General features: G+C 46.5%; 1 protein-coding gene across 1 annotated transcript; it reads right to left on the reverse strand.

Moving 5' to 3' along the window:
• Nucleotides 1–358: 358 nt before the first annotated feature.
• MTMR9 (myotubularin related protein 9) lies at nucleotides 359–24,281 on the reverse strand. The gene is made up of 10 exons (XM_066547612.1): nucleotides 23,727–24,281; nucleotides 20,504–20,612; nucleotides 20,069–20,194; nucleotides 14,844–15,017; nucleotides 11,927–12,144; nucleotides 9,386–9,547; nucleotides 7,530–7,671; nucleotides 6,151–6,371; nucleotides 4,543–4,694; nucleotides 359–4,144 (listed from the first exon to the last, which is right to left on the reverse strand). The coding sequence occupies exons 1-10, from the start codon at nucleotides 23,909–23,911 to the stop codon at nucleotides 3,975–3,977; spliced, it is 1,659 nt and encodes a 552-aa protein (XP_066403709.1). The 5' UTR covers nucleotides 23,912–24,281; the 3' UTR covers nucleotides 359–3,974.
• Nucleotides 24,282–26,670: the final 2,389 nt, after the last annotated feature.

Raw genomic sequence — 26,670 nt, forward strand, 5'->3', positions numbered from 1 at the left:
CTTTACTCCAAACTCCTCTCCCTGTGAGCACCCCTGCCCTTCTTCCCTTGGAGAGATCAATCCCAGGATAAAAGGATCAATACCAGTATAAAACCTTGGCTAATCAAACTGTTTATCCATCCCATGCAGAGCTGCTGTCCAAGGCCCAAAGCCATTGGAGCAGAGCTCTGCAAGCCCCTCACAGCCTCAGGGTCCCACCCTTCTCCTCTCATCCCCCTTCTACCACCACAGGGCCTGTTCAGCTGTAAAGTAAAACATAATCTAGGTGAAAAGAACTAAAATTTCAAGCAAAAGCTTGATCCAAGTCACATCCCTCCTGCGAGAAGCAAAGGACACAGTAATAAAGAAGATTCAGAAGTGTAATTAAAGAACTTTTTTAGTCTTCAGGGATTTAATTTAAACAGACACATCTACTATGCTCTCAACATATCTACAGCAAAGTTTACAGCCACTTTGTATCTGTTTGGTTCCCCCCAAATGGCTGAACCTCGAGCCATCATCTTCTTTTTCCTCAGATTTGTTACTTTGTCGTTGTTGCAGTAAATTCCACGCTGCAGCAGCTGGGATTCTGTACACAAACAGCAAATACCTAACACCAGCACAAAACTCCCAGCCCTGGCATTTCAAATTGTACAGGAAAAAAAAAATCAAAAAAAAATCAAGACTGATGCAGCAGCTATGTCCAAATAGCAGTTCCAGATGCTGGGCCAGCAGTGCACTCATCACTTGAACAGGCAGCAGTGAACAGACACAGCTCACACAGTCACACAGTGCAGCTGTGACAAAACACAGGCAGTGCTGGGAGAAACCTCACCCCCACACAACCACAGCACTGCCCAAGGCTTTAGCAAAGCACACATGAGACACCAAAAATGCTGTACAGTGCAATTTTAAATGAGATCCTACGCAACAGGGACAATAGTGCACGTCAAAACCAGCGCCACATTCAAGACTTAATCGATACAATCAAAATATTGAAGGTACATATTTCATATTTCCCTTATGAAAACTGTGCAAGTTAGTTCCTTTTCCCTTCTTTTTTTTTTTTTTTTTTTTTTTGGTGAATGGCAGAGTGTCCTCCCCAAATTTTGTGGATTGACCCCCAAAATTTGGAGATGGGGCTTTCCGTGTCCAGCTTGTTACACAAAGTGTGTGTGCAAAAGAGCAGGAGTGCGGTGGCAGCGAGGGTGTAAGGCAGTGGCACAGGGAGGAGCCAGAGCTGGGCACTGCCCCCAGCTCAGGAATTCACAGGGAATCTGCAAAATGGGGCAGGAATCCCCCTCTGAGGGAGCAAACCCATCCCTGGTATTAAATATGTGATTTGATAGGGGAGGCAAGCAGCAAAGCAGAGAATGGGAGAGAGTTGATGTGAATCTGGAGCCTGGGAGGCACTGGAATGGAAAAGTTCCAAGGGAATGTGGCAGCAGCATGGCAGGACAGCTCGGGGAAGTGTCCTGTCCCTGGAGAACCCACACCACCACACATCTTGGCCCCACTGCATCTCCTGCCAGCCCTCCCAGGCCTGTGCCACAGAGCTTGGGCAGGGACACGGTGCTGCAGGGCCCAGAAATGTGGAACAACCTGCAGGGGCTGCTCAGAGGGACACCAGCACTGCCCCAAGGATTCATTTCCAGGATCCACGCTCCCAAGGCACACACACAGTGCTTGGGAGTGCATTCAACACAAGTGGAGGCTGAAATTGATGCCAGCTCAGAGGGAATGTGCTGCCTTTTGTTGGCTGTCACAGCTGGTTTCCCAATTTCCTCAGAAGCCTGCAGTTTGCAGGAGAGGCTGGAGCAGCCAGGCAATTAGATCCAAAAAAAACCTCTCTGCTTCTCTATTATTTAGCTCAATCTATAATTACTGTGTTAGGGAATTGCATAACCTTTAGGAGTGTTTTATGTATAGTCTATTACAGGGAAAATAGTGCCTTCTGAATCCTTCCCATCTGGCTGGGGATAATGGATTTCAGATGGAGAAATTCTGAATGGGGTCGGGAAACACCACCAAGGCAGGTGCAGATCCCAAAGACATCATTTCAAGGGGTGTACAATCATTTTAAGGGACTATATGAGCAACATACCCAGAGGAATCACCAGGTTTGGAGGAGGGAACAGCCCAATTCTGCCTCCCCTGTGATGCAGAACAGATCCCCAGCCACCCTGAGCAGCATTCCCTGTGTCAGACTGGATCCAGGGAACAAAGCTCCAAACCTAAAAAGAAATTGGCATTGCAAGCAGAGGGACTCACTCTTCTGCCTTAAGTGAGGAGTGTTTTAAAAGGGATCTTATTTTTTAAGCCAGAGGACTTCAGGGCTAAGTTGAGCTTAAGCAAGAAGGAAATAAGGAAATAAGGACTGAACAAAAGGCATTAAGGTAGCACTTGATCATTATCACATAATTTTATATAATTTCCTTGGTTATAGAATTTTCTTAGACTGTATTTAGTGGCTACATGATTTTTGCAGGTTCCTGCCCAGCTACTTCTACAACTAAAGATCCTGCATTTTCACACATATCTATGTGAAGTGGCTTTTAGATAAAGGCAGCTTCATTCCATAAACTTGGAAGCTCAGCAGTTTCCAGAGGCATCCCACCACTGACCTACTGCAGCTCTGTTCATTCCAGCAGAACCAGGCTAACAGGAAGCTCTTTTCTGGATAATCCCAGCCACATGTGCTGCTGTTAATTCAACTTTTCTCAGTCCTGTGGAGCTACCCAGGAAATCAAGCTGAAAAAATGCCTCAGGGAGTATTTCAGACCTACCCCTACCTGTCTTTTTAAAGGAGGAAAAAAAAATCACAAGAGAGAATTCCGATTTTATAAAAAAGCAGATTGAAGCCGCAGAAATGGAAAGAGCAGCTACAAAATACAAAGTGAAATGGGAAAAAGCTTATCCCTAAAGTCTTTAAGCAGTTTTAGCAGCTACAAATCATCTAAACTCTTAGTATTTTTTTTGTAGTGTGATGGCCCCTTCATCTGCAGCAGATCTGTGAGGTCACCTGAACTTCCAGCTTCTGCTTTTGAGGTTTCACAAGATGGGCATAAGAGCACAAGAAGGAAAAGCACATCAGGTGCAACAGAAGTGTTTTGCTGAGTTGTAAATAAAGTGTTGCTCTTGCACCCTGGCAATGCTGTGAACCTGGCCAGGTGTCCAAACCCAGCCAGGGCAGTTGGAATTTCCAAGAAGGCAGCTTGGCTCTGGTTTAAAGGACAGCTCTGAGCCCTGTTCTGCAAGTGGACACCCCCACCAACTACTAAACCTTTTTGTTCTCCAGGTAGAATAAAAAAAAGTTTGTTCCTCCTTAGGAGATCATTGTCCACAAGGGACAATTCCACCTGAAGGTCATGGCTTAAACATTAGCAGCAGAATCCCTCCTTCAATTCTGTATTGCACTGAAATGTCTTGCTCTGGTTTGGTATTCAACTCCCTGCTCCCGAGCCAATGCTGAACACAAAAACCCAGGTGTGAGATGTGAAGGCTACTGAGAGTATTGTGTAGAGTGGCAGAACCTGTAATTTGATTTTAACCATTTCTAGATTTCCTAGGAAATTAAAGAACTAAGCTGCCTTACTTACTCTTGGAGAGAAAAGGTGCTTCCAGACAAAATGCCTTTACCTATCTATATAGAACTCTGTATTTCAATCCTGTGAGTGTTCAACAAAACCAGAAAAAGTCTAAAATAAAGTGGAGACATCCTGTCTCTTGGCCCATCCTGGTGATCCACACAGTTGGAGGTAAAGAGTTCCAGCTTCTGCTGACACTGTACCCAATTCTGAGACAGAACAGCTGCCAAGAGGGGACATTGTGCCCAGCTGTGTCTTCTGTAAACAAAACAAAAACCCCTCCCCAAAAAGCAGGGAGGTTCATGGAGTGAGGGGTTCAGCAGTGGGAGGGTCAGCTGTACCCAAGGGCTCAGCAGAACATGCACTTTCCATGGTTCTTGAAAGCCAAGGGGTGAGGCAAAGCCCAGCTCAGGGCTCCTCCTCCTCCTGCACCTCCCCATCCGTCTCCATCTCTGCCAGCTGCCGCCTCAGCACGTTCACCTTGGCCTGCAGCTCCTTGTTGTACTTGATAATGTTGATCCTTTCTTCCTCAGCTTCCTCCAGGAATCTGGAAGGTCTGTTCCAGCGTAGGAAGATACCTGGAAGCCCAGAGACACCCAGGTCACAAGGGATCCTTGAAACAAGGGGGAGTTCAGGAAGGTTGTTCACATTCCAGCAGCTCTCAAGTCACATTTTCTTCCCTTTCTCTCCCCCTCTAAATGGCTTCCCCCCCTCCTCTCCAAGCTCACCATCCTGTTACACAAGGTTAATAAAAGCAAAATGAAAAATGAGGGGGTTCATTCCTTTTTTTCCTCAGACCACTCCATTTTCAGTCTCCACCCTGCCATGACAGCCTCATGGCATGGGGAAAGTTTCTGCATCAGGGAACCCGCTGCACATGAATCCTCCAGAATGGTCAGCAATGAAGTCTGACCAAAACAAAAAAAAAGTCACAAAAGAGATATTGTCTGTAACAGGGAAAGCAAACTTGGCTCACCTTCCCAGAGCTGCAGGCTCTGTGGGGCCACAGAGGGCCAGATGACAAGGCTGTTGGCCTCATAAATAGGGTTCTGGAACCTGCTCAGCTCTTCAGGCCTGTTCACCCAGGACCAGAGGGACATGGTCTTCTGAGGCAGCTTCAGTTTAGCCCTAAGAAACCCACAGGAACAAATCAGTTTTATACACTTGGATCTGTAAGGCTCTTGTTGGAGCCACATAGACAAGGCCAGAAGTTTTTCCATGTGCTACTCCCCCAGATAATTCAAGTTAATCCCTTCATCATCATGGCACAGGGTGTAAACATAAAGCAATTTACTCAGCCTGGCTGATTACAAATAGTTCAGAATAAAAGATGAGGAAATAACACTTGTAAGATGGCTGCCTGCTGCCCAGGTGAAGAATCAGTCACCTCCCCACTGCGGTTTGAGTGCCAGGTTTGGAAAGGATTCAGGCTCCTGTGTTAAGGTGGAGCTGGAAGGCAGGGCAGGGCTGCATCAGGGAAGGATGGAAATGGAAATCTTGAGCACATAAAAGCAGTTTCACTGCTGGAACGGGCATGTCTGACAGGTCCCTCTGGTGGCAGGAAGGAACTGAGCACACAGAGCAAGCAGTGCTGTCTTCTTGGGCAATCCCACCTCCAGCAGTTACAGGGATCCCTGTGCTTCAGATTCCAGCAAATCTCATTTTGCCTGCACTGGCAAATTGCACTGCCAGCCAGGCAGGAGATTCAGCACTCCTGTGAATGCTTCAGACAGCACAAGCTTAACATCAGACTTAACCCCTGTCTGTGCTCCCAGGCTGATGTGCTCAGATGTGACAGGCAGGTTATTACACATAACATCCAATATTCCTCCAAATTTCAGCTCATTGGCTTCAAGTCTAACTTGGTTTTGCAGATGACTGGTTCAGCAGCCCTGCAGAAGGCAGCAGAGTTTCTTCTAAGCCCAGATTACTTTAAAGACAGAGAGGTTTACAGGAAGCTTAAAATTGCCTTCCTTCTCTGGAGGATCATTTCTGTTTTTCCCTTCCTGTCTAATCCAGCAGGAGACCCTCAGCCATGGCCTTACTGAAGCCAGGAGTCCTGAGGGCAGAATTGCCAAGCTCCAAAAAGGAATCCAAACCTCCTTGGCAGCTGTGGCCAGCTCCAGTCCTTCATCCTGTTTCTACTCCCAGGGGTGTTTCAGGACCACCAGGCTACAGAGTGACATTCCTCCCTCCCAGTTCACATTTTCTTCCTGGTGAGGGACAGAATTGTCAGCTGTGGCCTTTGCCTGCCTCAGCCTCCTCCTCCAGGCCTGCATGGGCAAGTCTGCTTCCCACAGCTGTGACTCACACCAAATTGCAGCTGGTTATTCTCTCATGGAAGAGTTTCTGGGTGAGAAATTAAATAAACTGGTGATGGGTGGAGATTTTTGGCCAGGTTGGACAGGGTTTGGAGCAGCCTGGGATAGTGGAAGTTATGGCAAGTGGAAGCCCATGGCGAGGGGTTGGAACAAGACGATCTTTAAGGTTTCTTCCAACCCAAACCATTCCATGATTCTTGGACCTTCTTTTAGTCAAATTCAGCCCAAGATTTAAAGGATTCAAGTCAAGCATCCTTACCAACCTTTCACTTTCATTGTTGCCCAGGAAGGTCCCAAACTGGGAAGCGTAGGCGTGCTCGAAGAGCAGGATGAGGAAATGCTCGTTGAACTCGAAGGAGCAGGGGAACTGCCGGTGGATCTGCCACACACATTCCAGAAAGAGCAGGAACACAGGGGCCTCCCACTTCTGTTTGCTGTTGGAATAGGCTGACTGGGCACAGCGCTGCTGGAAAGGGTGGCCAGCCTGCAGGGAATCAGGGACAGCATCACACACCAAGCAATGGGATGGGAGGACATGTGGAAAAAACACTTGGGAGTGAGTTCTGTCCATGCAACTGCTCAGGACCATGCTGTTAGAAAGCATTATCCCTCTGCTGCTGGGGCACCTCCAATCTGGGACTCAGTTTTGGGCTCCTCCTGACAAGAAAGACATTGAGGGGCTGGAGAGTGTCCAGAGAAGGGAACAGAACTGGGGAAGGGGCTGGAGCACCAGGAGGGGCTGAAGAAGCTGGGAAAGGGGCTCAGCCTGCAGAAAAGGAGGCTCAGGGGGGCCCTTGTGGCTCTGCACAACTCCTGACAGGAGGGGACAGCCAGGGGGGTCGGGCTCTGCTCCCAGGGAACAGCGATGGGATTAGAGGGAATTGCCCCAAGCTGTGCCAGGGAAAGTTTAGATGGATATTAGGGAAAATTTCTTCATGGAAAGGGTTGTTCAGCTGTGGCACAGCTGCCCAGGGCAATCCTGCAGTCCCCATCCCTGGAGGGACTAAAAAGCCATGTGGATGTGGCACTTGGGGACCTGGATGAGTGGTGGCCTTGGCAGTGCTGGGGGACAGTTGGACTTGACAGTCTTAAAGGTACTTTCCAGCCTAAATGGTTCTGTGATTCTATGACTGATTTCCCTGCCTTTCTCAGGCTGTGTTTGATCAGAGAATGTGAGCAGGAACAAGCTGAGGTGCGTGCACTGGAGGACCAGACTGCCAAGGTACAAAGAGCACAGGTCAGGTTTTGTGGTTTGGTCTGAACAATTTTCTCTAATGAGATGGAAGAGGTGCAGCCTGGTCCAGTGGAAGGTGTCCCTGCCCATGGCAGGAGGTTGGAATGAGAGGAGCTTTAAGGTCCCTTCCAACCCAAAACATTCTTGATAAGAGATGTTCACCCTGAGCACACAGAACAGGCAGTTCCCAAAATCAAAAACCTGCCATGAGAGGCAGAGGCCCCAGCAGTGCCAGAGGACAAATGACTCAGGTAATGACGCTGCTCTTTAGGACAAAGGACACTCACACTCAGCAGGGCTGCAACAAGGCCCAACCTGCTGGCTGCCTCCCAGGCTATTTCCCAACTCCAGTGTGTCTGGAAGTGGTTGCTGCTCTGTCCAGGCCACTGTTGTTCTGTTGTTCCTTACCTGCAGCCACTCCCTCACTACAAGAGCCTCGAAGCCACGGATGGTCCTGCACCTTGGATCCAGGATGATCTGTGCCAGGGAAGTGACCTGGAGTGTGGAATCAGTTCCTTCACTGCCATGGACTAACACTGAAGCACCTTCCCTGGGAAAGGAAAAGGTGGGAAGGGTTAAGAGTATGAATGAGCAGAACCTATCCCAGTGGGTACCATTACATCCCATGGACACCAGTGCTGAGGATTTTCTGGCTCTTTACCACCACTGGATCCCACAGCCCCATCCCACCTGGATCTCACCTGGATCCCACATGGATCCTCATCCACAGTGACCTGAGCTCTGCATCACTACAGGCTCCATGTCTTGCTGAGCAGTCTGGAACTCCAGATCCTTTCCCACACTGACAGAAGTGCACAGTGAGATCTCCCTTGTGGTTCTCACTCTTTGAGATTAGCATCCCTTTGAGTTACAGCTTGAAAGTGCAACTCATCCCATTCTACCCCTGCCATGGGCAGGGACAACTTCCACTATCCCAGGTTGCTCCAAGCCTTGAACACTTCCATGGGTCCAGGGGCAGCCACAGCTCCTCTGAGCACCCTCTGCCAGGGCCTCACCACTGCTACAATACAGACTTTCTCCCTAATATTTAATCTAAACCTTCCTTCCCTACCTCATCTTCATCTATCTCTACACTAATTTTCTAACACTATTTTCCCCTTTTATCTTTCAGGCCTTTAAGATGTTGGAAGGTCTGTCCCAGCCATTCCCCCCCCCGGAAACTACAACAGAACTCTCCTTGTCAGCCCAGCTCTGACCTCCAGGCTCTGAGCGAGACAGGTCAGGCACCTGGAACTGACTTACCATGGCTCCACATGGTAAACAGAAAAAGCAAAGCTGAGGTTAAAAATTATGAAATCAGCCACTGTCCCAACAAGCCAGAAGGGTTTCACCACTGATCTTTCCCATTACATGCTTGCAGGAAAGAATTTCAGATAAAACTATTGATCCAGAGCAATCCTTTCCTGGCACAGCCAGTAATGAAACCAGCACTGTCAGAGCTTTTAAAAAGCACAGAGCTCCCACTTGAATGCAGCAGTGCTGTTTCACCACTGAGCCTGCATTTCAGCTGCTTGTGTGCCTGCAGAACACACTCCCAAGCTCCTATGAAAAGCCAGGTTTCCCCTAAATTTTGGGATGGGCTTTTCCCACCCAGAGTCACAGATAAAACCAATTTCGATTCCTGAATCTGGCCTTACAAACCTGGCAGCTGACAGCAAGCATTGGCTCTACAGCCAGAGGTGTGAGCATGAGACAGCTGAGTCAGCACCATTTGTGAAAGAAATATCAGGTTAAAAGAGGTCACAAGCACTTAGAAGGGATGAGCAGGATTGCCTGGATAGGGCTGTGGGGATAAAAATAAAGAGGGGAAAAGCACGGGACCAATTCCTGGGGAAAACAAGGAGATGACATTGTTTTAACCTCTGGAAATGAGGTGTGGTATTGGAAATTTGCAGCTGAAAAGAAAAAAAGATTTGCTAAAAAAAAGAAAAAGACATCTCTGTGTCCTCTTTTCCATGGACCCATTTTAACCCAAAACTTCAACAAAACTCTCTAAATTAGCTTGGCTGCAACAGACACAGGAATATACCTTAAACACATGATCCAAACCCTTTTCTTAGCCCAGATTTCCTCCCTCCTCCTGATTTACTGGAGGAACATTCCTCCACCATGAGGAGACAGAATCCTCCATGGGTACAAGTGAGCCAAACCACGGTGGGCAGTTATTGATACTGCCAGAGGTATTTAGTGAGCAATCTGTAACCAGTGAATGAGCAACCCAAGATCTTCTGCAGGAGATGTACCTGTCAATGCACTGAGCAGCCAGACAAGCTGCAGTCAGCAGCTCCTTGATGTGAGTGAGCCAGTTGGAAGCTTCCAGTTTACTGAGCCAGCGGTCCATGTTGTGTGACTGGTCATTGCAAGCCTCCACCAGCTTGATGAAGCTCTCCTGCAGGATATGAAACCTTTGGGAAAAGGAGAACATTGTTGAAAGCACAAGCAGTAACACAGGAATGAGGACATGGATTATTTAGTGTTTGTATATTGTGTTTATTCATTCCCCTCTCTCTCTGATGCTGTAAATAATCAGCAACAAATGTAAGTTCACAAAAAATCTTTAGATGCAAAACCAAACACTTCAGGTATTTGCCAGGAAATTCCTTATTTAACTGCTCAAGAGCTGGCCTACGGCTCCAGCAACATTACTTCATGTCTGTGTAGAAGGATTCCCATAAATTCAGGCTTTAAGAGAAGTTGAACACTACCAGACTAAAAGTTTGTTTATTTAGCAACTTGTCTCCAAATGACTGAACAATATTAGATGTCCAGAGAAAAGCACTGGATCACAGACTCATGGAATGGTTTGGGTTGGAAGGGAGCTTAAAACTCATCACATTCCAACTTCCCACCATGGGCAGGGACACCTTCCACTATCCCAGGTTGCTCCAAGCCCCGTCCAACCTGGCCTTGGACACTTCCAGGGATCCAGGGGCAGCCACAGCTTCTCTGGACAAATCCTCTGGATAAGAGGAGTGTGACAGTCACAGAACAAATCCTTCCCTGCAGAAGATTTCTCTCAGGGCACCTGCTCCTTCCTGTGCGAAGGGGAACACAGGAAGGCTGGAGTGTGGCTGAAGAGGGCCAGGAAAAGAAACAGCACAGGGAGATGCCTGATGGCTGAAACCTGCTGCAGGTTGCTCAGAACAAGGAACCAAACCAAAAATCCCCTTATCATGCACATATCCTGGTTTTGCCAGAGCAGGAACATGGCCCTGTTGCCAGGAACCACAATACACAACTCTTCCTACAGGAGCAAATCCTTTGTGGACGTATCACTGCTCTGATGACCTCATGCAGCCAAGCTCAGGGGAAAGCCTGATTTCACCCACTGTTATCGTGATATTTTTTGAAAAATCCCTTCACCAGGATTTCTTCTCCTGGCAAGATGAGAAGCCTCAGCTTCTCCCTGTTTTGTTGCTTTGGAATGTGATTTAGAGAATTGTTTATCTAGCATGTAAATTGTTTTTAATTAATGGCCAATCACAGCAAGCTGTGTCAGACTCTCTGAGTCTATCATGGGTTATCATCATTCTTTTCTAGCCTCCTGATGTATCTTTTCTCTATTCTTTTCAGTATAATTTTAGTATAACATTTTTAATATAATATAAAACTTACAATATAACATAATATAACATAACATCATGTCATATAATATCATGTCATGTCATATCATGACATGTCATATCAAATATAATCTCATGACATGTCATATATAATGTCAAATATATGTCATGTAAAATACCATGTCATGTCATATAATACCATGTCATGTCAAATATCATGTCATGCCATGTCATATAATATAATGTCATGTCATGTAAGTATCATGTCATGTCATATAATATCATGTCATGCCAAATAATATCACGTCATATCAAATATCATGTCATGTCATATAATATCATGTCATATCAAATATCTCATGTATTATGTCATATATAATGTCAAATATGTCAAGTCATATCAAATATCATGTCATGCCATGTCAAATGTCATGTCATATAATATCATGTCATATCAAATATCATCTCATGTCATATGTCATATATCATGTCAAACATGTCAAGTCAGATCAAATATCATGTCATGCCATGTCAAATGTCATGTCATGCCATATAAAATATCATGTCATGTCAAATATCATGTAATGCCATGTCAAATATCATGTCATGCCATGTCAAATATCATGTCATGCCATATAAAATATCATGTCATGTCAACTATCATGTCATGCCATGTCAAATATCATGTCATGCCATATAAAATATCATGTCATGTCAAATATCATGTCATGCCATATAAAATATCATGTCATGTCAAATATCATGTCATGCCATGTCAAATATCATGTCATGCCATATAAAATATCATGTCATGTCAAATATCATGTCATGCCATGTCAAATATCATGTCATGTCATATATCATCATGTCAAATCAAATATGTCATGTCAAATATCAAATATCATATGATGTCAAATGTCACGTCATGTCATATAATATCATGTCATATAATATGTAATATCAAATATGTCATGTCATATCAAATATCATGTCATGTAATGTTATATAATGTCATATCAAATATCCTGCCATGTCATATAATATCATGTCATATATCAAAAGTCATATATCAAAATTCATATATCAAAATTCATATATCAAAATTCATATATCAAAAGTCATATATCATATCATAAAATAATAAATCAGCCTTCTGAGAACTTGGGGTCAATTCTCATCTCACACTTCATCCTAAAACCCCTCAGCACCACAACAACCCACCTCTCGATGTATTTGTGGATCCTCCTCCACTGGGGGTAGTGCACTTCCTGCTCAAAGCCCCCTCCCTTGGCCCTGGCCTGCTGGGCCACGTTCAGAGGCCGGGTGTCGATGACGAAGCCGCGGCGGCCGGAGCGCAGCGTGGCGTTGATCAGCTTCTCGTCCTCCTTGCAGCGCCGCCCGTTGGTGCCTGTCAGGGGCTGGCTGCTCCTCAGCATCGCCTGGGGAGACACAAACCCATGCGTGAGGCACTGTGGAGAGAGTTCTGACTGAAAGGCACCAATGAGCTCCCAGCCTTGCCCTGAATCCTTCAGTTGTTTCAAGTTCTGTCACAGACACATTTCATGAAAAATCCTTTCGTTAGGATTTTTTCTCCTGAGAAGCTGAGAGGCCTCAGGAACAAAATGTAAACAACGGTTATCTGCTGCTGTGGAATGCAACAGGTGCATCTTTGATTGGTCTCACCTGGTTATTTCTAATTAATGGCAAATCACAGTCCAGCTGGCTTGGACTCTCTGGTCAGTCACAAGATTTTATTATCATTCCTTTTCTTTTTCCTTTCCTTGCTAGCCTTCTGATGAAATCCTTTCTTCTAATCTTTTAGTATAGTTTTAATATATCATCCTCTTTTAATATTATATATATATATATAATAAAATAATAAATCAAGCCTTCTGAAACATGGGAGTCAACATTCTCGTCTCTTCCCTCATCCTGGGACCCCTGTGAATCCACCACAAAGTTCTATCGCTCTCAAGGATTTAAAACTGAATTAGAAATTCTTGAATACAGCACTCATTTGGCTGGACAAGTTTTAAATGCCAGGCATCATCTTAGAGGCTGTATTCCTTCAGTTATGCCTCAAGTACAATCTTTGTCAACTACTGAGCTGCATTCCTGCTGATGGCTCCTTCACAAACCCTGGCAGTGTTATAAATCCCTGGAAGTGTTCACAGCCAGGCTGGACGGGGCCCTGAGCAGCCTGACCTGGTGAGAGGCATCCCTGCCCATGGCAGGGGGTTGGAACTAGATGGCCCCTAAGGATCCTTCTGACCAAAACCATTCTGTGATTCTATGAAAGCAACTTTTCCAGGATTTTCATTTTCAAGGCCTGTTCCCAACTCTGTTCTTAAAACACTCAAATTTCTCAAGTGTTAAAGGTGACATTCTTACCCCATGGATGGACTGATAAAGCTCAAGTCCACAGACTGCTGAGCTGAGATTTCTCTTTAGCAAATGCCTTTCAATTCAGAAGCACCACAGCAGCTCAAACCATGATGAAAATGTGAGGGCAGCCTGTCAGCAACCCCAGCAACAGCTGAGAACTCAGAGCCAGGAGGGCAAAGAGAGTGACAGCCTTACTGTCACAACAACTGAAACACTCTGAGCCAAATAATGGTGTACTCCTCACATGAAACATGCACAATGTTGAGAGATAACTGAGCAAAAATCTTCCTTCAATGGTTTTCAGCTGAGCTGAGAAAAAGCAAAAAGCACAGCTCATGTGGAGTAGGTGGCTGGCTGCTTTTAAAGCAAAGAAAATCCCAAGGTACTCCTGAGTCAGACCAGACAGCTTCGAATTGAAGGTTTACAAATCTTGGCCTCAGGAGGTGAGAAGACATTAGAGCATTTGAGGAGACTGTATCAAGTTTAAAAACTGCAAGTTGGACATCCCATCACCCTCAGAACTGGTTACATCAGCAAGAGACACAATTACCCAACACTTTCATAGAGTGCATTTCTTAATTACAACGTGTCAGTCACTGCATTAGATTCTGGCTTGTTAAAGTCTGCCGAGTTACCCTGCCAGGCTCAGAGAACAGATTGTTCTGATCCTCCTTGCACAGTCACACAGCAGAAGCAGCCTTGGCTCTGCTGTCACCACGGCTGTGATGAGGGCCCAGCACTCACAGACAGGACAATGTGGCTCCTGCCATCCTTTCCATGAAAACTCTTGGCAGACACAGCCAGCCAGGGTGCCAGCAGTGACTTTACAAGGCTCATCTTGTTCTTACTACTGTAAGCAAACTGCTGCCATGCACATTCCCAACCAAGCAGATTAATGGCTATTTCCAGCATGGAGATCACTCATTCCACCACCCAGAACCAGGATCCAGGGGCAGCCACAGCTTCTCTGGGCACCCTGTGCCAAGGCCTCCTCACTCTCACAGGGAACAATTCCTTCCCAATATCCCATCTATCCCTGCCCTCTGGCAGTGGGAAGCCATTCCCTGTGTCCTGTCCCTCCACCCCTTGTCCCCAGTCCCTCTCCAGCTCTTCTGGAGTTCCTTTAGGCCCTGGAAGGGGCTCTGAGGTCTTCCTGGGGGCTTCTCCAGGTGAGCACCCCCAGCTCTCCCAGCCTGGCTCCAGAGCAGAGGGGCTCCAGCCCTTGGAGCATCTCTGTGGCCTCCTCTGGACTCTCTCCAGGAGCTCCATGTCCTTATGTTGGGGACCCCAGGCAGGACATCACAAGGGCAAATTGCCCTCCCTTGACCTGTTGGTCCCTCTTTCATTCTCATGGATTTGTCACATCTGTGTTCTGCTTGTCCCACAGAAAATATTTATGTTTGAATTATTAATTCCAGGGAAGCACCCACCTCCACACAGCCTTTCTGATTACAGGTGGCCAAAGGAAACAATTTCCACAAAAATATTTTGGTCAAATATGTGCCCTCAGAAGATCTGGACTACAGAAACTAGGGCAGCACTGGTTTAACCTGAACCCTGAAGGCACCTGTGAGCCCAGATGCTGTGTTTTCATTGTCATACCAGCAAGAAACCAGGGAAACAAAACCCAACATTGCTGTAGCTTCCCCAAGGAAGCCAGAAAATAATCCAGCAGCTCTGTTACTTCCAGAGCATGAAATCAACAGATTCCCACACTTCCTTCAGGCAGAAGCACCCGTTAAACCCAGCTCACCATCCCATTTTTCTTGTGGTAGTAGCTCAGCACTGGGAAGCGGCCGCCGTAGCGGAACAGGGCAACTTTGCGGAGCGCTTCATCGTCGATGGATTTGGGGACAATGACAACTGGAGGGTAGGAGGGACACACAGAGAAGTCCTTGTTCACACAGCTCAGACGCCATTCATTGGTCTGAAAAACACCAGAACACAGCTTTGGGTCAGAAAAGACATTATATGGGAGGGGTAACAGGGAAGAAAGATTTCCATGCACAGGATGAAGCAAACAGACAGAGTCGTGTTTGTGATCTGTTCCATTTGCACCACAAATTGTCCTTTAAGTAACCATTTACAGGGCTGTTGACCCATTAATTTTTCCAGCACATCCCCTGGTGCTCCCTGCAATCATCTCCTTGCAGCAGCTCCCAGAAGCTCCTTGCCCAGAGTGCAGATGAAGCTTGGAAGCAATGGAAGAATGAGCAGATGCCTCTGGATCTTGAGTAACAGTTCCCCCTTTGATTTATCACATCCTCAAACAGCACAAAATAAGCCCACATGGGCAGATATGGGTGATTGTGGCTTTAAATTGTTTCACAGGCACAGAAGACAGCAAGGGGAGACCCCCACAGAGAAATCTATTCCCACAACAAGAGGGGAAATAAGTTCATTTAGATACAGGCAATATGGGCCCAACCCTCCATCTGCGCTGAAAGAAAAGCTCACAAGACAAAGGTGGCCAAGAAAGGCAAAGAACTTCCACCCACTCCAGATGCTGAAGGTTAAAAATTCAATTTAAACATCTCCAGCTTTTCTGTGGTTTCAGCTACAGTTTTTTCTCCTAAAGCACCTTCTGGAAGGGGCCCAGCAGCCAAGCACTGAGGGCACATCAGGAGTTCTGTGATGTAACTGCTCCAGCTCCCAGCAGCCAAACCCTGGGAAAGAAGTGCTGAGTGTGGCACCTCACAGGCACTTGGCATGAGAATTCCAGCTACCTGATACTCAGGGTCACCCAGAGGCCTTGGCTCCAGCTCAGGGGAAAAAAGGTCAATGAGGAGCTTCTGCAGCAGGGAGAGACCTCAGAGATCCATCAAACCTCTGCTCATCTGAGTTCAAGGAAAGTTTGAGGCAGACAAAAAGGCAGAGGGATAAGGCAGCAGGACAAAGTGGGAGAAGAGCAAAACAGCTAAATTAGGCTGTGACAAAATACACAGAATCCACATCAATTCAGGTCTGCTGACTTAACATGAATTAACTGGACATCTCTGATCAGAATTCCTTTCTTCCAGATCCTTACTATCCCTTGCCACACAGCTCCTGATTGCTACCTGCTTATAAAAATGCACCTGACTGGCTCACTGGTCCAGTGGAAAACTGGGATCAATTCAGGAATATCTTCTGGCAATGAAGCCTTTCCATCAGATGATCTGTCTCACTATTTCAGCAGAAGCAGCTCCAAGGCATGGGATGTGTGGCTTAGGAGACAGGAAAATTGTTCTTTTTGGTGGCAGCCTAAAAAATATGCTGAAAAAAAAAATATCAGCATCAAGAGGAGTAATTGCTGCCTGTTTGCAGCAGCCCAGCTGGACAGTTTTGCATCATCCATGCTATAACCTTATTTCATTATTCATTAGCCTCAAAACAGCTCCTCTGAACAGCTCCATTTTATAAAAAGCAGAGCTTCTCCCAGATGCAAAGTCAAATTGCCTTTGGCCATCGTGTTATGAGCAGAGATGAAAACTTCTGGGACACAAAAGGATGTGGCTGGTCACAGCTCCAGCTTTTAATGCACCAGCAATGGGATTTTTAACAGGGTTTTTAGGGTATCTGTTGGGTGTGCAGTTTGATTATAATGGAAAAGATATGGAGGGATCTGGAATATCAAATTGATATTCCAGACATAGGATGTGGAAAAGGCAAAATCAGAACTCTGGGGAACTTGTGGGAGACTGGCTGTCCCTGGCATCAACAGTATGGAAAGGAATGGAGGAGCAGCACCTGGTTTATTCCCCACTCTGGTAATTTAACCCTGCTCTCCTCCCCATTTACAGCAGGCACAGAGATCCTGTTATGTCATCCCGGTGTAATTTCCACGATGAGGAGGAGGAGCCTGGCAGCACTTGGCACCATTTGTCTTCCCTCCAACAGCTCCTGCTGCAGAGATCCCATTAACCTCTGCACTGCCAGCTCCAGACTGCCCAAATCAACTCCTTCAGCTTTGGCCTGGCTGGAATTTGGAAGGAAAAAGGGTTATCAGTAACTGGAAGAGAGAGGCAGCAGCAGAGGACGCAGAAGGACTGCAGAGAAAGGGATGAAGGGAGACCTCACTTCCAACCAGGTAATTGTGCTGTGTGAAACTCAGGGAGTGCAAAGTGAACCCTTAATTTTCCCAGAAAGACATCTGAGCTTTTAGGAATCAAGAAAAGTTAAGGATAAAAGCAGCAAAGGGATGAGGGCGGAACAGAAAGGAGGGAGAATTCCAGAGAAAAAAAAAAGAAAACAGCAATTTTTAAACCCAGTGCAGGATCAACTCTTGGATGTCTACTTTTCTTGTCCTAATACTTGTTTATAGAGACATTGATTCCCAAAAGTCACATTGATTCCCAGAAGTCCAAGCTACCATTCCTCCTAAAACTGGAAATTGCCAGGAGAGGTCGTTTTCCACAAAATATTGGGAAACAAGTCAAGCTCTTCCAAAAGGCCTTAAAAAAAAAAGTCAAGAACCCAGCATGGATCTTGGGAGATCCTGCAAAGCAGCAAAGCCAGAGGCCATTCCCAAGGAACAAGCCCTGCTGGGATTGGATTGTGCATGGACAAGGAGCAGAACAGATGTAAGGATTGATGCTTGTCTGAAAAGAGAAAAATATGGTTCACAATTACCATTTGACCTGAGCCCAAACTCAGAAAATTCTGATTTCTAAAAGGAGCTCTGACACGAAGATGAAGCACAACTGAGTTGTTCAGAACTGTGAGATCTTTCCTGCTAAAAAGGGAAAGAAAATAGAGAAAAAAGGGAAAAGAAAAGAAAAGAAAAGAAAAGAAAAGAAAAGAAAAGAAAAGAAAAGAAAAGAAAAGAAAAGAAAAGAAAAGAAAAGAAAAGAAAAGAAAAGAAAAGAAAAGAAAAGAAAAGAAAAGAAAAGAAAGAGAAAAATTGGGGAAAGAAAAAAAAAAGAGAAAAAGAGGGGAAAGTAAAAAAAGTAAAAAAAAGAGAAAAAGGGGAAAGAAAATAGAAAAAAAGGGGAAAAGAAAAAAGAGAGTAGGGGTAATGAAAAAGAACAAAGGAGGAAAAGAAAAGAGGAAAAAATAAAAGGAGAAAAAGGGGTAAAGAAAAGGAGAATGAAGTAAGTTATTTTCTTGGCAACAAAATATCTTTATGTTAATTATACTGGCAGTGTACAAACTTCTCAGGCCTCTTCATTTCAGGAAACTAAATTTGGAAGAAAAATTTTTGTATTTCCAGAGTTATTTTGCAGCATCCTGCAGTTCTGGAATTTGGCAGAAGAGAAACCTTTTGGCTCTCCTCTGACTGCTCAGAAAGAATATGACCCCCTGCACATACTCTGAATTCCACTCACCCCTCACTGTGCAGTGAAAAACACAAATTACAAACTATATTATCTAAATATTTAATATTTACCTAACTTTTAAAAAAAGTATTAACTTTTACACTGCACTATGCTATTAGAGAGTGCTGGAAACAATTCTCCTGTAGCAGATAAATGTGGAATTAATAAATTACTAGAGCTGTAGGGTGGGTGAAATAGTTTTTGACTTGTTATCCTACTGGGGAAGGTACAGATCCAGATGGATGATTGAGCAGAAGCAGGAGGAACCTTTGGAATTCTACTCATTTGACTTCTGGGAGAAAGATTTAAATCAGCCACGTCCTTGTTCCAGCCTGTCACATAAAGCAGTGTCTTTCCAGAACAAGAATTATTTGGTCAGTGAGACATTTATCTGTTTTTCAGGAGATATAAATCATTGGAAGGTGGCTTTTGACACCATTCTGTTCAAAATGTGAAGTTTTGGGTTAAAAGCCAAGAATTAATTAATCAACAGCTGTCAGACATGGAGATTTTAAAGGAACGAATGATTGCCCTGGAAATGTGGTGCTAAAAAGTAATGAGGTTTTTAAATGTAATTCTTACACAGAGAATATGTTCAGAAAGGCAAGAGTTTGACAAATGAAGATTTAAATCCCTGAAAAAACAAGGGAAAAAAAGCACATCAATGGATCCATGTGCTGGATATGATAACAGTTGGTCTGTCTTTGGATGGCAGAGGAAGATAAGACACATGAGGGTGCTTTAATTATGAGACAAAAATAGCAAGGCCTCTGAACCCCTGTAATGTTCTTCAATTTTCTGGTGATTTCATCAACTGAATTTGGTCAAGCTGATCACATTATTCAGTTGTTACTCATAGCCAGGAAATGATACAGGCTGCAGACAAGCTGGGCTGCAGAGAGGAAAAAAATAAAATAAAATAAAATCAATGTTCTTGGATGCTGCACTAATGGATGTGGGCTCAGAAACCTGAGCTGTTGGAGCAAGAGCACAGACTGGATGTGAAACAAAGACCTGGAACACAGAGATGCAAACCCAAGGAATTATTAAAACAGGTTTCTGCACCCAAGATAGTTCCCACTCTAGCAAATTCAGCATCCTAAAAGGAAATTTGAGTAAGAGAAACAACAGGCAATGCCACAAGAACAATTCCTACCCAAAATAAAATCAGTGTGCTCAGCAGCACCTGGAAAAAGGGAACTGGAAAGTTTCCTGCTTTTTGAACCTCAAGAATATTTCCCCAGCATCAATTAAAGGAAAAAATGTTTCAAACTGGGCATCTTCATTGTCATCCTCCTAAAGAGCAATTTTTTTAAACCAGTGTGACTTCAATTAAGGGTTTGACAAAGATTCATCTCACTCTACTCCAGATCAAAGTTAAGAACAACAAAGCCAGGACAAAGGATTTCAATTTGTTCTTCCAATTAGAGAACCATCCCCAAAGGCCAAAAACATTTCCTACCTTTGTGATTTCCTGGAAAGGGCCTCAAACCTTCACTTGTACAAGAAGAAGGAACAAACAAATGTCTAATGTCACAGAGGGAATATTTCAACAACACTCACTTCTCACCCAGGCACCAAATGGATTTTTAACCATCTGGGATTTCCAGTCCAGCCACTACTGGGTGAAACAGTTCACAGAACATCCAAGTGCCTGGGAAATCCCTCAAATCCCACTCACCATTGAGCTGAGGTGCTCAAACTCCTGTTCCAGCAGAAAGGAGGACCATCCATCCTCCAGGACCTCGAACATGGGCCGGTAGAAGAAGGGATACATGAGGGTGACTGAATCCAGGGTGGAAAGTGCCTGTGTGGACAAGAGAAATCATGGAATCACAGGTGGGGGCTGGAAGGAACCTTAAAGCTCATCCCATTCCACTCCTGTCATGGGCAGGGCCACCTTCCTCTACCCTAGGCTGCTCCAAGCCCCGTCCAGCCTGGCTTTGAACACTTCCAGGGATGGGGAGTCCAAAACCTCTGGGAAATACCCGCAACCCCATGTGAAATATTCCAGATTCTACTTTGCCTTTCAAAACATGAAAACATAACTGGAAAAAAAATAAGGCTGAGGGTAGCTCAAGACCTGCAGGTTCTCTGGCTGATGGTAACTGCTCACCTCAATGGAGCTGGCAATGTTCAGACACTCCTCCATCCCTGGGATGTCCAGCTGGATAATCCTCAGGTCTTTGCATTTTATGACAATGGTGCCCAAGGAGCCCACGAACCTACAGCAAGACAGGAAAAAAGAGTCCCATAAAACATAGGATCCTCTAAGGCAGGAGAAGTGGCACAGCTCTTCCCAAGAGGCAAATCTCCATGAGTAGCAATTTGTCTGCAGGGGAACCTTTCAAAAAAATAAAGAAACAAACACAACCCATTTTTTTGCTATTTGCAAGGTTGGTTTTATTTGCACTTATTCCATCCTTTTGCTGTGGCAGGGAGTGGAGGTGTTACATGACAAATATTACACTGCTGGGAGGGTGGGGAGGCCCTGGCACAGGGTGCCCAGAGAAGCTGGGGCTGCCCCTGGACCCCTGCAAGTGCCCAAGGCCAGGTTGAAGATTGAGCATGGGAAGAAATTCCCTGAGTTTTCCACCCCTCTGCTCCTTTCCTCTCTCAGAAACACACAGGGAAATCATGAGCAAATTTAATCAGCAACAAACTTCAGCAGCACCCAGCAATTCCCCCATCATCCCAGGCTCTGTGCTTTTTTTAATCACTGCTGCCTGATTTCTCTAGTCTTGCTGGCAGAAAGGAACTTTGTTCTACCAGATTTCCTTAAAAGCCTTTACAAACAGGGAAAGGATTTTGTAATTAATATAAAAATGAAGTATTATCATTAAAAAGGACCAAGGTGAGGGAGCAGAAGACAATGACCAGGTGAGATGGGGCAAACACTCAGTGAGGGGCAATGGTGCAGGTAAAGCAGAAATGAGGGGGAAAGAGAAATTTCTGAACTGTCTGTAGCTAAAAGGGGAAGGGCACGAAAAAATATGGAGCTCTGCAGCTACAGCTGAGCTGTAGCACAAAAAGCACATTGCTAAAGGGTTATTGATTCCCATAATCAGCTGGGAAAGTGAGGGATGATGCTGCTGAGCAGCAGGAGAAGATTTGGGGCTGAGCAAGTCCAGAGCCCAATTCTGCCACCAGTTTTGGAGGGTGACACAAGGCAAAGCCCTCCAGCAGTGCTCTGACATCCCTCTCTGTGCACAGTGCAGCATTTATAAAGTGCTTCAAGGGTGGATGAATCCACTGAGCAATGAACACAGAGCAAAAAGGGTGAAACACAAAAATTCTGACTCTCTACAAGACCAAAAAAACTATCCTTGAGATGCAACATCAAACATGAATGTCCAAACAGAACACAGGAAGCCTGCCCTGGGCCTTGAGAGGATCACTGAGGCTGGAAAAGGATCACTGAGTCTACGGGGATTTTTGGAAGGAATTTTGAATGAGTTAGAGATGGGACCTCTGGTTTGTTTTTGATGGTGTGATTTATTGTTCTTATCTTCTACAAAGGGTGAGCTCAGCTCACATCTTTACTGCATGGTTCAGAACAAGAACCTTAGTTACAAGACCTTTTAAGGATTTATTGACCAATAAAACACTGCCAACAAGGATATTTATGGTTTTGACCCAATCCTTAAATATTTCATCTTATGGACTCATGGTACAGTGGAAGCTTTCTTAGCCAATCATGTTCTGACACACAAACCTACAGTGCTGCATTTTAAACTCCTTGTTTACCTCAGTAACTACTTTTATTTTCCTATATTTTAAACCCTAAAACCTCAAACTTTCTTCTCCTTAGCTTAACTTGTCTCTGCTTTAAACTGTAAATCCACATTCTTGCTTCCAGCACCTCAGCTTGGGAGCCTTTCCCAAGGTCTCAGATCAAATCCTGGGTTTAATTCTAAGCTTTGGCTTAGAGGCCCAAAGTTCTGAGAATTCCCAGCATTTTGGATTCCAGCAGAGTCCAACCTTGTCACCAGCCCAGAGCACTGAGAGCCACATCCAGCCCTTCCTGGGACACCTTCAGGGATGGAGACTCCAAACCTCCCTGGGTATTTCAAGGGTTTAAATCTTCCTTTCTGTGGAGAAATTCCTTGTGATGCCCAACCTGAACCTCCCCTGGCACAGCTTAAGGCAAAGTCTGTGCCCAGAGCATCCTCCCTGCTCTCCACACCAGGATTTGGGACAGCTGAGGGAGGTGTCAGCCAGCCCTTCCCAACCACGAGGGGTGGGAGAAGGGATATCCCCAGCCAGAGGCTGTGTACAAATCACAAATGGGATGGGACTGATGTGGAACATGCCTTGAGCTGTTTTATTTTCTAGCATCAGTCTCATTCCATGATTATGACAATGGGAAGATGATGCCAGCAGCTCACATCCCAGGCAGCATTTTATGCTGAAGAAGAACTTAATGTTACAATTCATTTGTAAGTTTTTTGACCAATCACACAAAGCAAAAGCACACTGACAGTAGTTCTATCCATTGTTTTACCTTTGGTTAAAAAATGCTTGCTTATTTCAAACACAACACCTGCTTGTAAGCCTTAAAACACAATGCACAGAGCTCCATTATTAAGCTTCAAACTTCCTAATATCTTGCTAGATAAACTTTCCTGCAGCTTAGGGAGTTATTCTAGCCAAGCATTAATACAGAGACCATTGTTCTATTTGTTTTAGTTTTCTACATTTTAAATAATTTTTCTGCTGACCAATCTCATAGCTACTGGTCAGCTCTGATCACAGTTCTGGTGTCTCTGAGCTGCCTTTTGCAGCTTTCCCAAAACTCTCTGATTTTATGGATTCCCACACTTGGAGCTGTTTTATTTTCCAGCATCAGTCTCATTCCATGGTTATGACAATGGGAAGATGATGCCAGCAGCTCACATCCCAGGCAGCAGACCAAGAACTTAATGTTACAACTCACTTTATAAGTTTTTTACAATCACACAAAGCAAAAACATATTGACAGTAGTTCTATCCAACCACTATTAGTACAGGTATCTTTGTTAAAACAATGAATTATTTTGCTTATTTTGAATACAATATACCTGCTTGTAAGCCTTAAACACAATGCACAGAGCTCCATCATTAAGCTTAGAACTTCCTAGATAAACTTTTCTGTAGGTTAAGGAGTTACTCTAGACAATTGTTAATACACAGACGATTGTTCTATTTGTTTTAGTTTTCTACATTTTAAATAATTTTTCTGCTGGCCAATCTCATGGCGACTGCTTAGCTCTGATCACAGTTCTGGTGTCTCTGAGCTGCCTTTTGCAGCTTTCCCAAACCCCTCTGATTTCATGGATTCCCCCAAGGCATTCCCTGACCTTTTCTCGATGGAGTCGATGTTGGAGTGCAGCAGCCACAGCTCCTCGGCGTTGTCGCGCCGCCGCGACGAGAAGATGAGGTGGTGGCCGGTCAGGCACAGCGTGCCCTCCACGGCCGGGTGGAACGGGCGGTGCAGCACCACGTTATCCGCTCGGGGCGTCTTGATCAGCTCGGCGAACTCCATGCTGGGCGCGGACGGCGGGGGAAACTCAACTCACCGGGAAAATTTACCGGGAAAATTCACCGGGGAAACGGGGGTGGGGGGGGGGGGGGAAGCCTCGGCAACACCAGCAGGAGGCCAGGAAAGCCGGGGAGGGCGTGCGCGGTGCCACCCGGGCAGGCGGGGGCATCACCCGCGGTGGCGGCGGCGGCTCCCCGGGCACCGGGAGGGAACCGCACGAGGCCCGCCGTTCTCCCGCAGGGCCGGACCGGGGCTGTCGGGAGGGCGGTATGGAGGGGAGCGGCGCGGGCAGAGGCTCGGTGCCGGCTCGGGGAGGGCCAGGGAGCCGCGGGAGGCGCGGGCCCCCCGAGATCCCCGGGATTCCCGGGAGCCGCCGGCGGAGCGGGATGGGCCGGAAGCGCCGGCCGGGAACCTCCCGCGTCACGTGACGCGCACCGGGACCAATCCGCGCTCGGGATCCTCACGGAGACGGCGTGCGCGGAAAGGGTCCGGGCGCGCGGCGCGGCCCCGGCACAAGGGTTCCGCGGGAATTACGGGGATGGGCGGGGAGAGGGCGGGGCCGGGGGAGGGGCCAATGGGAGGGGGCGGGTATGGGAAAGGGAACGGGAACGAGCAGGGATTGGGAATGGAGCGGGAATGGGAACAGGAAGAGGCAGGAACGGGAATGGAGCAGGAATGGGAACGGGCGCAGGCAGGGATTGGGAATGGAGCAGGAATGGGAACGGGCGCAGGCAGGGATTGGGAATGGAGCAGGAACGGGAACGAGAACAGGCGGGGATTGGGAATGGAGTGGGAATGGGAACGGAAGCAGGCAGGGATTGGGAACGGAGTCGGAATGGAGTGGGAATAGGAGCGGCTGGGATTGGGAATGGAGTCGGAATGGGAACAGGCAGGGATTGGGAATAGAGTGGGAATGGGAACGGGAGCAGGCAGGGATTGGGAATAGAGTGGGAATGGGAATGGGAGCAGGCAGGGATTGGGAATGGAGCAGAAATGGGAACAGGCAGGGATTGGGAATGGAGAGGGAATAGAAAAGGAACAGGCAGGGATTGGGAATGGGAACAGGAGCAGGCAGGGATTGGGAATGGAGTGCGAATAGAAAAGGGAACAGGCAGGGATTGGGAATGGAGCGGGAATGGGAACAGGAATGGGAGCGGCCGGGATTGGGAATGGAGCAGGCAGAGAGAAGGAATGGGAATAGGGAGGGAATGGATTGGTTAGGGAATGGGAATAGAGAGAGAATGGAGCAGGCAGAGAGAGGTAATGGAGCAGGAAGGGTTGGGAATGGGAATGGAGCCAGCAGAGAGAGAGAGTGGAGCGGGCCAGGATTGGGAAGGGAATGAGCAGGGATTGGGAATGGAGGGGGAATGGAGCTGGCAGGGATTGGGAATGCAGCGAGAAGGGAACAGGCAGGAATCGGGAATGGAGGGGGAATGGGAATGGAGCAGGAAGGGAACAGACAGGGATAGGGAATGGAGCAGGAGCAGGAGGATGCCGGAGCCGGGGGCAGGGCTCGATCGGTCCCCTCCGAGGCCATCGGCAGCCGCGGTTTGGGTACAAACCCGCGGGAATTGGGCACACACGGCCAGGTCCCTGCTGCCCCTGCCCAGAGCCGTCCCACTCCTGCAAAAAATGGGGAAAAGGCCAAAAATTCAGCCTGGCCACACCACACGTGGTGTTTTCTGAAACGCCCTTCAGGCTCTTCTCCAAAGCCACCCAGCTGTGGCTGCAGAGTCCCTCCTGCACTGGGTTTGTGTTTCCACCATGAAATCATGGAATGGTTTGGGTGGGAAGAGACCTCAAGGATCATCCAGTGCCACCCCCTTACATGGCAGGGACACCTTCCACTATCCCAGGCTGCTCCAAGCCCCATCCAGCCTGGCTTTGGACACTGCCAGGGGTCCAGGGGCAGCCACAGTTCCTCTGGACACCCTGTGCCAGGGTCTGCCCACCCTCACACCGAAGAATTCCTTCCCAATATCCCATCCATCCTTGCCCTCTGGCAGTGGGAAGCCATTCCCTGTGTGTAGCCATGATATTTTCTGGAAAATCCCTTTGCTAGGATTTTTTCTCCTGAGAAACTGAGAGGCCTCAGGAGCAAAATGTAAACAATGATTATCTGCTGCTGTGGAATGCAACAGGTGCATCTTTGGTCCATGTTGGTTGTTTCTAATTAATGGCCAATCACAGTCAGCTGGCTCAGACTCTCTGAGAGGAGCTTTGGTTATCATTCCATTCTCTCTGCTTTCCTTGCTAGCCTTCTGATTAAATCCTTTCTTCTATTCTTTTAGTATAGTTTTAATAGAATATATATCATAAAATAATAAATTAGCCTTCTAAACATGGAGTCAACATTCTCGTCTCTTCCCTCTGCCTGAGACCCCTGTGAACACCACCACACCTGTGTCCTGTCCTTGCATTCCTTGTCCCAAGTCCTTCTCCAGCTCTGCTGGAGCCCCTTTAGGCCCTGGAAGCTCTGGTGAGGCTGCAGGGTCAGGGGTGCATAAGCTCGAGTGCTTTTCCATGGTTTATTCCTGTAAAGTTCAGCCTTGTCAGGAAGAGCTGGGGCAAAGCTAAAACCTAAACCTTAGCACTAAATTTATTAGCAGAGGTGTGAGCAGGAATGTGGATCCCTGGAAGTGTCCAAGGCCAGGTTGGATGGGGCTTGGAGTGGGAGGTGTCCCTGCCCATGGCAGGGGGTGGAATGGGATGAGCTTTAAGGTCCCTTCCAACCCAAATTATCCCGTGATTCCAAACCAAAT

Source organism: Molothrus aeneus, chromosome 3 (assembly GCF_037042795.1).
Source record: "Molothrus aeneus isolate 106 chromosome 3, BPBGC_Maene_1.0, whole genome shotgun sequence".
Classification (NCBI taxonomy): Eukaryota; Metazoa; Chordata; class Aves; order Passeriformes; family Icteridae; genus Molothrus; species Molothrus aeneus.

What these genes read in the sequence shown, in the direction of transcription:
- MTMR9 (XM_066547612.1), bottom strand. Translation starts at nt 23,911, where the DNA reads ATGGAGTTCGCCGAGCTGATCAAGACGCCCCGAGCGGATAACGTGGTG. An exon ending in TTGAGCACCTCAGCTCAATG is followed by an intron (nt 15,018 to 20,068) that starts GTGAGTGGGATT and finishes GGTGTTTTTCAG; the next exon opens with ACCAATGAATGGCGTCTGAG. An exon ending in ACCACAAGAAAAATGGGATG is followed by an intron (nt 12,145 to 14,843) that starts GTGAGCTGGGTT and finishes GTGTCTCCCCAG; the next exon opens with GCGATGCTGAGGAGCAGCCA.